The 13,871-nt window shown below is 49.9% G+C and overlaps 1 protein-coding gene across 1 annotated transcript in view; it reads right to left on the bottom strand.

Moving 5' to 3' along the window:
* Positions 1 to 645: 645 nt before the first annotated feature.
* Positions 646 to 13,871, bottom strand: part of TSPEAR (thrombospondin type laminin G domain and EAR repeats) — a 93,092-nt gene continuing 79,866 nt past the window's right edge. Inside the window, exons 9-12 of the mRNA XM_038416929.2 lie at positions 12,922 to 13,151; positions 8,587 to 8,774; positions 4,164 to 4,265; positions 646 to 2,738 (exon numbers count right to left, since the gene is read on the bottom strand). Of these exons, the coding sequence (XP_038272857.1) occupies positions 2,585 to 2,738; positions 4,164 to 4,265; positions 8,587 to 8,774; positions 12,922 to 13,151 (674 nt within the window). The 3' untranslated portion in view covers positions 646 to 2,584. The remainder of the gene's footprint in view (positions 2,739 to 4,163; positions 4,266 to 8,586; positions 8,775 to 12,921; positions 13,152 to 13,871) is intronic.

Genomic DNA, 13,871 nt, shown 5'->3' with positions numbered 1-13,871 from the left:
TCCCAGAGCAGCTGGTTGGTGCACCTGGGGAGCCGGGGCAGGCAGGCTGGGGCTGTGATTAATAATGGCGATAACTCCATGCACGCTCAGCGTTCAAAGGGGGCTCTGTCTCTGAGCCTATGGATTGGTAGGACTCTGGTTGGTTAAGTCTGGGAGGTCACGGACAATTGGTAAAAGGTAAATATAGTGCCCATATTTTAAAAAGGGAAGAAAGAGAACCTGGAGAACTACAGACCAGTCAGCCTCATTTCAGTTCCCGGCAAATTCATGGTGCAGGTCCTCAAGGAATACATTTTGAAGCACTTGGAGGAGAGGAAGGTGATCAGGAACAGTCAACATGGATTCACCAAGGGCAAGTCATGTCTGACCAACCTGATTACCTTCTATGATGAGATAACAGGCTCTGTGGATATGGGGAAAGCAGTGGACGTGATATATCTTGACTTTAGCAAACCTTTTGATACGGTCTCCCATAGTATTCTTGCCAACAAGTTAACAAAGTATGGATTGGATGAATGGACTATAAGGTGGATAGAAAGCTGGCTAGATTGTCTGGCTCAACGGATAATGATCAACAGCTCGATGTCTAGTTGGCAGCCAGTATCAAGCAGAGTGTCCCAGGGGTTGGTCCTGGGACCAGTTTCATTAAACATCTTTTTTAACGATCTGGATGATGGGATTAATTGCACCCTCAGCAAATTCACAGATGATACTAAGCTTGGGGGAGAGGTAGATATGCTGGAGGGTAGGGATAGGGTCCAGAGTGACCTAGACAAATTGGAGGATTGGGCCAAAAGAAATCTGATGAGGTTCAACAAGGACAAGTGCAAAGTCCTGCACTTAGGAAGAAAGAATCCCATGCACTGCTACAGGCCGGGGACCGACTGACTAAGCAGCAGTTCTGCAGAAAAGGACCTGGGGATTACAGTGGACGAGAAGCTGGATATGAATCAGCAGTTATTGGCAAGGAGGCCAATGGCATATTGGGCTGTATTAGTAGGAGTGTTTCCAGCAGATCGAGAGAAGTGATTATTCCCCTCTATTTGGCACTGGTGAAGCCACACCTGGAGTACTGCATCCAGTTTTGGTCCCCCCACTACAGAAGGGATGAGGACAAATTGGAGAGAGTCCAGCGGAGGGTAACAAAAATGATTGGGGGCTGGGGCACATGACTTATGAGGAGAGGCTGAGGGAACTGGGCTTATTTAGTCTGCAGAAGAGAAGAGTGAGGGGGAATTTGATAGCAGCCTGCAACTACCTGAAGGGGGGTTCCAAAGAGGATGGAGCTTGGCTGTTCTCAGTGGTGGCAGATGACAGAACAAGAAGCAATGGTCTCAATTTGCAGTGGGGAGGTCTAGGTTGGATATTAGGAAAAAACTATTTCACTAGGAGGGTATTGAAGCACTAGAATGTGTTACCTAGGGAGGTGGTGGAATCTCCATCCTTAGAGGCTTTTAAGGCCTGGCTTGACAAAGCCCTGGCTGGGATGATTTAGTTGGGATTGGTCCTGCTTGGAGCAGGGTGTTGGACTAGAAGACCTCTTGAGGTCTCTTCCAACCCTAATATTCTATGATTCTAAGCAGAGGACCCCAAAGAAGGACGAGAGAAACAGGACAAAATTGCAACTGGAGCATTTTGCAACGTTCCCTCTGTGACTGACTGAATATCTTACTAAAACAATTAAACAGATGCTTCCATGGGAAAATGACTTTGCCAGACTGCGGGGCGAGGGGCCAATGGCTCAAGGGTGATTTCCACCATCTGAGGATCTGGCCTGCTACTCTAATGACTAAAATCCTTCTAAGTGCAAATCACAGTGCAGCCATAACTGTGGAACTGCCACCACTGCCTCTATCATTATAGGTGATAAATCATTACATCTCCATCTACTCAGCGTGGTTATAAAATATACCTGTTGATTTCTTCAAGATGAACCCATCACTTACAGGGAATAACTGGAAACAACTACAATAATGGGAGGAAGTTAGACAGACACTACATGCCCCCTCAGCATTACAGGCAGGCGGGCATGGAAACAAGAATCAATACACCTTGGAGGACATGGGCAGCATTACTGGAGGACATAACCATGCAAGGCTTGTGCATCAGACCAATCCAATGGAGGCTGGACACTCCTCAGAGCTGGTGTTCTCACCCGCTGGGGTCTACTGCAGTGTGAGCTAGAGGATGGCTGCCTAAGATGGGTTTGAATGTAGGACTAGATTGTGCCCTCGGACCATCTCCCCGCTGCATGTTATCCGTGGAGCTCAGAACGGCACCAGCCTGACGGCTGCCATCTGGCTCAAGCCATAGCTGGGCTCGCATGGTGCCCCGGCCAGCTCCTGGATGAAGGAATGGGATAGGTGCCACAGAACCACTTTCCTCCATCTGTCCAAGTCCTGCGCAGAGCACAGCTCAACCAAACCCAGGAATTTGGCGCTGAGGCTTCAGACTTTCCCAGCATTCCTGAGATGGTGTATTTCCTGCAGGGGGATAATTTTAGCCAGGGCAGAGCCAGACAAGTCACTTCTTTGCCTGGGTTTGTCCCGCTCCTGGCAGTAAATGGACATCACTCAATATCTGATCAGATGGTTTTCAGCTTCAGCACCTTGGAGAGTGGTTCCCTGGCACTCGAGTAGATGAGGTAGGAGCCCGCTGTTGTGTGAAACGCTTCCCAATCTCGACAGCCAAACGTCGGAAGACGATGAACCGCTACAAAGCCTTCATACCCTTGCCACCTGAAGCACAGAGGATATGCGTTAATACCCACAGCATGGGCTTGCATCTCCACTGGGCACCTCCCCACGCTAGTGACTCTGAAGGGCTGTCCACGCTGCAGTCAGCGGTGGGACTACAGCAGGTGTAGACGCACCCGAGCTAGCTCTGACCTAGCTAGCTCCAATAACAGCAGCAGTGAAGCCGCTGCAGCATGGGCCAAGCTAGCTAGATCAAAGCTAACTCAGGTATGTCCGCGCGTGCTGCAGTCACACCTCTGAGTGCAGCGTAGACAGACCCTTGCTAGTTCAAACTGACAGAAACATTGTCCCACAAAGATGCATTGGCCCCTCCCAGCCCCCATCACTCCATTGCATGCTTCCTTATCTGGAAGGGCTGTGACTGGAACAGAACTAGAGGAAGATCCCGCTGCTTGAGGCTTGGTGTTGTATTAGACCTCTCCCTGTCAGGGACATTTTGTCCAGAAGCAGACACTGGATTCATTCCCTGTCTGAACAGCTTCATACCTCTGCCCCCCTCCAGATGATGAGACACTGATGACTGGTCATGAAATACTGAACCTTTTCCCTCTAGGCTGGTGGTTGAAAAATTGCCCAGTAGTGGCCTAGAATGGTCACCTGATGGCTGGGTGGGGTGGCCTATGGGAAAAGGATTTGGTGGCCTCAGTCCAGGCCCTAGTGATCAGGGTCAGCACCGCCCCACAGGTCACTGAGAGCAGGTGGGCAGGCTCAGCAAAGGTCAAACAGCAGCCCAGCCATGGAGACTCTCGCCCTGGTGGTGGCACCTCCCGGTCAGGATTGCAGGGGGGCAGCGCGCAGAGCTCGCGGGGCTGCTGCCCACACAGCACCGGTCCCAAGCCCAACAGAAGCCTGCAGGACACTCGCTCGGGTGCACGTTAACAGCTCTGCATCCACTGGGAAAAGCCTGAGGGGAAAGGCCTCTGCATGGTCCCCTCTAGTCACTGCTTGTGGGCACTGAACCCAACACATCCACTGGCCACCAGAGAGCAGTGGAAGGTGCGGTCTCGCTCCTTCTCTCCTTGACTCCTCCTTCAGGCCCACTGCCTTCTTTTGCTGCTTTTGGCTGAAATGACCCAGCTCTTCATGGGTTAGAAAGACACTCGCTTTGCACTAGGGCCCATTCAGAGGTATGGATCTGCAATCAGGTAGCAAAAGTTGAAGGAAAGGGTGGAATAACCTCCCCTGTACATTTCCGGCTTGCTCTGCTTCTGGGCCACCTGGCCCCACGCAGAGTAGCCCAGATCCTGAGGAGGCAGAGCAGGGTGAAGGGACGAAGTGAATCACTCCAGCCTTCTGAGCCGTCTCTGTCTGCATTTCCTCTGGCCCTTGGCTGCAGACAATTGACAGTTCCTCTCCAACTGCCTGTGGCTCTAAGACGGGGCCGCCGCACCATTCAGGCACCGTTACCTGTATATAATACTGTTCACAGAGAAGGTGAATCCGTCAAAGGAGTTTGCTACCACCAGGAAATAATCTTCTCCCACTGAAAAGAACTCCCAGTCCAGAGCACTGTGATAGGGAGCAAGCACACAGATGGGTCATTAGAACTATCCCTAGAGAGGCTCACCAAGTCCCTTTGGGGCACCAGCCGCCATTCATCCCAGGGCAGCACAGAGACACAAAGCTGTTACCATCTGCTGGCCATTACCTGGGCTTTGTGATGAGTTGGTGGCTCCAGTACAGGTCCTAGTGTTCCCGGGACAGAGGCCATGACCGCAGCTGGCATGGAGTGGACGTGGCAGCAGGAAGGGATGATGGGTATAAAGTACCCTCCTCCCAACAGGTATGGTCTCCCCAGGTCAGAGTGGAGGCACATTGGTGGGACAGTTTGCTGGGCCACTGCCCACAATGCACTTCTTTTGTGGATAAACAGTTGCTAATTCAGCCCTTTCCAGAAGCACTTCATTCATAGCAAGCCTGGCCTCTGGTAACAGTGGCCGGTCCATATGTGGGCATGAGGTATTCATGCCACAGAGTCATGTCAGCCCTGGCCAGGTGAAGGCCATCATACCAAGCCTTGCAAACACAATGTGGGTCATTGCTGTGGCTGTACTGTGACATCTAGCACTACAAGAGGTTAGGATTTAAATGGGTGACAACACCTTACCTCCTTTCATCATGGTCAAATTGCACTGTGGTGTCCAGACCCAGAGGAACTGTTACAGGGAATCATTAGGGATCACAGCCAAGCTTTCCATTTGAGATATGCTTGCTGCTAAATTCAGAGCCACACATGACTGGGCTGGGCACTGAGGAGGACAGAACTGGGCCTGTATGCTGTATACAGAAGAGGCAAGATCACTTCTCCCTTAAAAGTGACTTACAAAAATTATGTCAGTTTGAGGGGAATGCAGCTATTTTTTTCATAGATTCATAGATACTAAGGTCAGAAGGGACCATTCTGATCATCTAGTCCGACCTCCTGCACAGCGCAGGCCACAGAATCCCACCCACTCCTATGAAAAACCTCACCCATGTCTGAGCTATTGAAGTCCTTAAATCATGGTTCAAAGACTTCAAGGAGCAGAGAAGCCTCCCTCAAGTCAACCATGCCCCATGCTACAGAGGAAGGCGAAAAACCTCCAGGGACTCTCCAATCTGCCCTGGAGGAAAATTCCTTCCCGACCCCAAATATGGCAATCAGCTAAACCCTGAGCATATGGGCAAGATTCACCAGCCAGATACCCAGGAAAGAATTTTCTATAGTAACTCAGATCCCATCCATCTAATATCCCACCTCAGGGGATTTGGCCTATTTACCCTGAATATTTCCATGTAGAGGCAGGTTTTCCCCAAGCTGCCTTCAGTTATAATACATTTTGAAAATAATCTTTTCAACAATTGATCCTCATGGATTTTAGTTCCTGACTATCATGTTCCAGAATGAGCTACCATTCAGCAGATTCCCAGTGTGGGTCAGTGGAGAGAGAATGGGGTAGTCAGTTATTTTTTGTCAAGCTCCACATTTCTCAGCTAAGGTACAGTCAAGGTCCAGACTCCAGAGAAACATTTTTCACACCGCAATAACAATAATATGTAAATAACAAGATTTCGGGGTCCGTTCAAAAGCAGTTGGTGGCCTGGATTTGGCCTGCAGACTGCCTATTGATTAACCCCGGGACAGGGTATGGGTGGGATCCAGCAGGTATTGCTGGTGCTTGCTATCAGACCTGATTTTAAGAAGTGCTGAGCAGCCCTGACGATGAAGCCACTAAGCTTGCTGCCGCCATTTCCTTCCCTGTAAAGAGGGCTAAAGCCCTAAGCTGAGTGGCTTGAAACTGGTGGCTGAGAACAGCCAGACTGGCACTGTTTGTTATTGCCACTCTTGAAGCTCCACCCACAGTGGGATTGGCTGGCAGAGATTTCATGGGGCACCTCTCCGCGTGTCCTGCAGACAGCTCCAAAGAAGATGACCTGAGTGCTTTGCTCTGGGGAATGAAGTAGGACACTGCTCGTACACAGGCCAAAGCACCAAGGACTCACCCACTTGCCTTTTCCGTAACGGCTGCGGGTTGTGAGAAGGAGCAGGATACAGCCAGCTATGGCAGGGGGCCTGAAACACACGACCTTGCTTTGGTCTCAGCCAAAAGAGACACGCTGCCCTTTGAGCAGCTGAGGTCATGTTGGGCTAGAACCCCATCTGAGCGGGCTGACAAACGATGGCCAAGTAGCTCACCTATGCCATGGTGCTGGTGCCACAGAAAGGCTGATTTCCCACAGGAGGAGGAGTTCAGTTAAAGACCTGCCAAGGTGCAGGTGGCTCACGGGTGTTACGCCAGTGCACAGGGCTGGCAGCACTCATGAGGGAGGGCTTGTCTGGGCTCAGTTTATTGTGGAGACTCTGATGTGGAAGCAGCTGGCTGAGGGAAGAGCAGTCCTGCCTGGCCCAGGGCTCTTACATTGCCAATCAGGCTTTACGATGTATCCATCCCCCTAGGGTCTGCACTCAGACCGAATGGGGAGAAGCCTCCTTTCTGCTGAGCTACAAATGGCCTGGCAACGCTCCCTTCTGTCCCCGGTCTCAGCACACACAAAGCTCCAGCACCAGGCCTTGAGGCCACGTGATCCACAGCTTCTGTTGGGCTTAGCACTCTGAAAACTAACCACACCCTGCCGGCAGAAGGACCTGGGCCTCCCCACTAGCCCGGCCAGAAGATCCACCTCAGCACAGAGGAATGTGTGGAGCAGAGCGAAGTGCGTGTATCTGGATGGGCTATGGGTATGGTGGGTCCCCACTGGGCACAGAGGGCTGGGGAAATGGACAGAGACAATGAAGGGGTGTTTTCTTTTGTTCTTGTCTGGCTTTGCTGGTGATACGGACTTCTTAACTGAGCTCTGCATAGGACACTGGGCCTGGTTCTCCTCTGCCTTGCACCTTGGGCAGCCTGTTACATGGTGCAAAGGGGACGTATAATGCAGCCACTGAAATCCAGTGTGGGGAGGGGAAAACTGGGTCCAAAGCGGGGGGGTTCCTCTAACCACCTTCTCCCAGTTCTACGCTAGTAGACCTGAGAGAGTAACTATCTAGATAGCTGTTCAACCTATGCTCCCAACTGCTAAACATCAGATAACCTCTGTGGCCAACTGTGTCCTCCTCTTACACAATGTGGTTCATTGAAACAAGATGGGAACAGACGCGTTGGTGGAACCTTCATTGACAAACACGGGACGCTCCTTCTTCTGAGCACCCCAGCCACCCCCAGTCATCAGTCATGTGCCACACTCTCCCTCCTTTGCTTGAATGGGAACATGCCTCAATTTCTAAATCTGGGGCCTGATTCTCAGCTGGTGTAAATCAGCACAGCTATTGAAGTTCATGGAAGTTGGCTGATTTAAGCTAGGTCAGGGTATGGGCCCTGGTGTCCCTACGTAGTGACTCCCTCTCATTATGTTTCCCGAAGGGAGGGGAAGCATAATCATAGGTGTAATTTGGGGGGGTCTCTGGGGCCACAGTCCCCTCCAACAGGGAAGACATGAAGGGGTCACTTGCCATTCCTTCCCCCCTATTTCTTTGAGCGCTCAGCTGCCCTGCAGGGCTTGTTCTGCTCAGCCTGGGGGGCAGGGAGAGAAGGGAACTTTTCATTGCCATCATTCCGGCTCTGGGATGGAGCAGGACTGAGTGAGCAGCTTTTCCTGGGTCCTAGTGCCCACCTGTTTCCTCTACAGCCATGAGTGCCCATGGGCGGGGGGGGGGGAACAGAGCAAGGGGGGTGTGGTGAGGAAAAGAGATAGTGGGGAAGGGAAGTCGGCTGGGGCAGAGGAAAGAGAAGGGGAGAGGAAGAGGGAGGGGATGGGGAAGAAAAGGGGATACAGGAATGGATGAGGGAAGCAGGAGCCCAGCATGTGGTGTTCCCTGGGCAGCAGCAGCCCCAGCAGGGAGGCAATTGCAGCAGCAGTAGAGCAGGGACATCACTGCAGCAGCCGGTGCTGGAGTGGCTGCCAGCAGCAGTTGGGGCTCCCCCATTATGCCCTTCTGTCCTCCCCAGCACCAGCAGCCCAGGTACAACTGTAGGCGGGGGGAGAGAGCCAGTGAACCAAGGGGACTGGCTTCAGCATGCACGTGTGGGTGCTTGCATGTGCATGGGTGCACTTTGCCCCCCCCCCAAATATAGCAGTCAAACTATACCTATGAGTTCAATTCCTGGCAGATGCAGGTATTATGTGAATCCCTGGGTTAAATTCTCTGCCCTGTGCTATGCAGAAGGTCACGGTCCCTTCTGGTCTGAAAAATCTACAAATATCTGACTCTGTGATCACTGGAAAGGATGTTGAATCGGGAATTCTCTGGGACCCGGTACAGATGTTTTTGCACTGAAAAGAGAGTTGGTACCTGTAGGTGAGAAGATCCTGAAACTTGACAAACATCTGTGCCGTGATGTTCAGTTCATAGATGGAGGAGTTGATGGCGTAGTAGTTGTTCGGCACTACGGTTGCACTGTCATAACTGTGACTATTAGCCACAGCGAGGAAGATTCTGTCTCCAATGCGGAAGACCTCCCAGTCGGCAGCACCAAAAGTCTAGGATGAAACGAAAAAGTGAACATGGGTAACATAGCTTTAGATTTTAGTCAGGTTTTTCACACCATCCTACATGACATTCTCATAAACAAAGCAGGGAAATGGGGTCTAGATGAAACGACCATAAAGTGGATGCCCAACTAGTTGAAAGACCATACTCAAGGAGTAGTTTTCAATGGTTTGCTGTGGAGGGTGTGCCTAGTGGGGTCCTGCAGGGGCCAATCCTGCATCCAGTATTAGTCAATATTTTCATTAATGTCTCGGATAATGGACTGGAGAGCGTGCTTATAAAATCTGCAGATGACACTGAGCTGGGAGGGGTTGCAAGCACTCTGCAGGACAGAATTCAAATTCAAAATGACCTTGCCAAATTGGAGAATTGGTCTGAAATCAGCAAGATGGAATTCAATAAAGACAAGTGCAAAATACTTTGCTTAGGAAGGAAAGATCAAATGCACAACTACAAAATGGGTAGTAGTATTGCTGAAAAGGACTTGGGGGTGAATATGAGTCAACAATGGATGCAGCTGCAAAAAAGACTAATATCATTCTGGGGCGTATTAGCACAAGTGTCATATGTAGGACCCAGGAGGTAATTGTCCTGCTCTACTTGTCACTGGTGAAGCCCCAGCTGGATACTGTGTCCTGTTCTGGGTGCCACACTTAAGGAAAGATGTGGACAATTGGAGAGAGTCCAGAGGAGTGCAACAAAAATGATAAAAAGTTTAGAAAACCTGACTAGAAGAATGGCTATAAAAAAGTGGGCATGTTTAGTCTTAAGAAAAGACAGCTCGGGGGAACCAAATAAAAGCCTTCAGATATGTTAAGGGTTGTTATAAAGAGGAAGGCGATCAATTGTTCTCTATGGTCACTGAAGGTAGGACACGGAGTAATGGGCTTAATCTTCAGCAAGAGATTTAGGTTAGATATTAGGAAAAACTTTCTAATTATAAGGGTAGTCACGCTCTGGAATAGGCTTCTAAAAGAGACTGTGGAATCTCCATCCTTGGAGGTTTTAAGAACAGGTTGGACAAACACCTGTGAGGGCTTGTCTAAGTTTACTTGGTCCTGCGACAATACAACAGACTGAACTTGGTGACTTCTTGAGGTCCCTTCCAGCCCGACATTTCCATGATTCAATGAATAAATTTTTAATGGAGGTCTCAAACCTATTACACAGGTGTGTGTAGGCCTGATTTAGGCCACATTTCAGGAGAGCATTTAAGCACATGCTTTACTTCAAGCATGTGTTAAGTCCCTTTATAGTGCATACTGAACTTAAAGGGTACTTGGTTGAAGAGAGATGGTTTACTGAATCAAGGCCTGAGAAGGCTGTTGTATGGGAGGACCAAAGCATTGTACAGTGCATCACCTCTTGGCCCCAGCAGCTTCACACTGTGATGCTATTATACATGTATCAGGAACAGATGTCATACATGCTATTTCAGAGTTGGTGATCCAGAGGCTACAATTGTCACAAATTGAGCAAAGCTGTGAAAGAGAAGAGATTCTGGCAGCTTCAGGACAGGCTTTTGGGACACAGGTTCTCCTCCCCAACACTAGCACAGTCTCTAGGTGACAACCTCCCTGCAAAGTGAAACAGATAGATAGGAAGCCCTACCTGTTAGAGTGACATGCTTAGGAAGATCAATGTCCAGGCAATTTGATGTTGAGGTCATAGCTTGCTTAGCTCTAGTTCTGAACTTTCTGTTCCTTTTATTAGCTCCTGCTGCTTTAGGGAGGCTAGGGATTTTCACAAATCTTTAAGGTAAATTTTAAAATCAAATTGGGAGTTTGTAATTTCCCATTAAAAAGAAATCAAGCTCTCCAGACATGGAGCAGTGTCCAAGAAATGGGACTGAAATGCATCTCCGCCTTGTGAGAATGTAGCTGCCACATTTCACTGGTTGCAATTTGGAGCTTGTTAAATACTCCTCTATGAAAGAAAGAACATACCCCAAGAGGGCAATCATGCCCTGCCAAAAACAACATCCACATAGGAACTGGCTGTTACGGCCTGAAGCAAGTCCTGCTGCTGGTAACTGGCAGAGAGCGGCAGCTTTCCGAATCCTCCAGTGGTTCTTTCTCATAGCGAAGTGTTCCAGTAAACCCAGACTTCCTCTCAGAACACTCTTTGCCCCAGTCCTCCAGGGACTGAAATCTCAGCACCATCATCATGGATTTAAAAATCACATGGAAGGGAAGGAAGGTGAAATTGTATAAATAATGAACCTTCCAAGAAGCCTTGTACAAGGGTGTGGCAACGCCACCAGGTGAGTGATTTGCTGATTTCAGCCAGTTGTTTTCTCAGAAGGATACAGCAGGTGACCTTGGTGATTCCCTTTCTTTTCTGAACCCTGGCTCTGTCTAATTAGGAACACAGGCTATTATTCAGTAGGCAGAACTTTTACTCTAGATCCAGCGAGACCCCGGTAGCTGCTATCCTGGATGTCACCCTCGGAGAGCACAGACTGCAGCTCTAAGGGCTGGGTGAGGAGACCAGCCAAGCACTGGTACTTGCTTTTAAAATGAGGACAGTTTGGAAGATTAACACTCAGGAGCTGGGTGAAACCTACGCTGAGTTCTTGCTCTTGCTGTGAAGGCAGCTCCTGGAGATAGAAAGAAACTCCCAGCAGTCAGCAGAGATTGCTCCAGTCAACGGGATGAGGGTGAAATTTAAGTCAATGGCAAAACTCCCATAGACCTCAGAGGGCTAGAGTTTCACCATCAGTGTCGGATGCTGCTTGGCTAACGGGCTGGGGAACACAGGGCCTGAGAGGGCAGAGGTGTGTATGAAGAGAAGGGCAGAAAGACGGAGCCTAACAGTTCTGTAGGGATGTAGAGAGCACTACGCTGCTGTCTCAGCCAAGGCTGCTCTCTCCATCAGCCCACCGAGCCCTGCTGCTCTGCTGATTTGGAGAGTGGTCTGCAGAGTGACTTGGGAGATCCCCACCCACCCAGCAATGTTTTCCCTAGGAAGATAACACAGCAGGGGCTGTATAAGTCACTTTTTCTATATCCAGAGTGATTGGAAATAGCTGTGGAGAGTTTGGGCTTGTTTGATGTTCACATGGTTTCTGCTGCATGTTTGAGTCAGCCCATGGCAGGATGCACTAGGAGCTGCTGTAAAGCTGTGAGGAAAGGCAGGCAGCGTTCAAGGAGCTGCCCCAGCTCTTCTCCTCAGCTTGTATGTTCGGGTCTCGGCCTCTGAGGGCATGGACATTGTCTTCCCAGCAGTCTCTAAAGTGCCTGACACATGACTGGGACTGTACAGTCAGCAAACACTAATATGTGCATTGACGAAAGCAGGTGTGTAATGGGGTTGGGGTTGCAACCAAGGTCACATAGCACCCCCGCCCTGTACTCTACTATTCCTCTCCTCTGCTGCCCCAAACCGGTTTGGCACCTTACCCAAGGGGGTACCTCCCAGCCACTGATGTCAGATAGCGACACTGTCACTGCATACAAAAAAACCCGGAACTTAGCAAGTCTTTAGGAAAGAAAACCCCAGCAGTACCCCAAGGGACTAGAGAACACTTCTCTCTACACTTATTATCTAGCATTGTCTCGAATCCCTGGAAGGCAGGAGACAGACTTCAGGCTATTACACTCAAGTAGCAAAAGACAAGAGAACAAAGCTGGGGAAGGGTGTACATTTTGTGAGAAGGAAGAAGCTTGATTAGTTTTCTATATTGATTTTTGTCTTCAGTGGGCTTCCACGAGTTCCGTGATCAAAGGAGACACTCTCAGCAGCTTTCGCTTTTTTCACCAATTCACGCACAAAGAGAGAGATTGTCGGTCTGTCCCCAGGCGATGAGCCATGGACCGCCTTCTACAGCCAGATCCCACTGGCCCCAGGAGCCGCACTTCCTCCTACGGCCAGATCCCACTGGCCCCAGGAGCTGCACCTCCTCCTACAGCCAGATCCCACTGGCCCCAGGAGCCGCACTTCCTCCTACAGACAGAGCCCACTGGCCCCAGGAGCCGCACCTCCGCCTAGAGCCAGATTCCACTGGCCTCCATGAGCCATGCACCTCCTCATAGAGCCATATCTGGCTGGCCTCACTTAGCTGGGAAGTCCCATTAAACTCACAGGAACTACTCAGTGCGAAAGGGAAGTCAAATCTGACTAATAGCAACTTCTTACCAGGATTGACTGGAAGAGCTGAAAGGAGCCACCGAGCCAGATGTAGATGTGGGAGTCGATCTTTGTAGATGTGCCATTAAATGTGTTGGCCACGACAAGGAAAGAGTAAGGTCCAACAGTAAAAAATTCCCAGTCGTAGGCTCCAGAGGTAGGAATGGTCTGGTTGGCTTCAAAAAGCCCAGTCCTGGGGTTCCACCAATATATGACACTATTGATGTTGTGATTATTCCCTGGGAATGACAGAAAAAGAAGAGGGCATTAGTAAACAGAATCCAGTTTGGTGATCAAAAGAAATGAGACAGTAACAGGACAGAGATTTAGTGAAGGCTCAGAGGAAATATACAAAAGGGGGGAAAGCAGCTAAACTGTCTGTCCCTTAGGGACTAATTTCTTCCCAAGAAGTAAACTAGCAGATGCTACCAATTCAGTTCCTCTCTCAGCCAATGACAGCATTAACCCAGCAAGGACAGGGAGGAGTAAGTAATACCTAAGTGGAAACCTCTCCTGGATATGTGGGGGCAATTCTAACAGTGCCTTGCAGCCCTCTGCCACTCAGTAGGGGAGCAGCTACAGAGTTTGGTGCTTGGGCACCACTGAAATGTTGCACTTCAAAGGGAATGTGCCTTTCACCCTGGGTAACTGCTGGGTGAGATTGGACCAGTCTTGCTTCCGAGAGACTTGAGGAGAGATTGCACAGGATGGATCAACAGAAAGGACAATCAGTTCCTCTCTGTGCATGTACAGATATAGACACTACAGTGTAATCCTGCCTGTTCACACACACACCCTGACTGGGCTCTACCAGCTCTTACATCTAGGGGTGAGGCTATGCTTTGGGCTGGGGTGTGATTTCCAGCTCGCAGAGACATACTGTGTTAGTTCTCCCTGAGCTAGTGCACTGAAAATAGAATGCAGCCCTGGCAGTATGAGCTGTGGGAAGGACTAACCAC

The sequence above is a fragment of the Dermochelys coriacea genome, chromosome 9 (assembly GCF_009764565.3).
Source record: "Dermochelys coriacea isolate rDerCor1 chromosome 9, rDerCor1.pri.v4, whole genome shotgun sequence".
In the NCBI taxonomy this organism is placed as follows: domain Eukaryota; kingdom Metazoa; phylum Chordata; order Testudines; family Dermochelyidae; genus Dermochelys; species Dermochelys coriacea.
The sequence above is the reverse complement of the archived record's forward strand: the minus strand, read 5'-3'. Positions and strand labels throughout refer to the sequence as shown.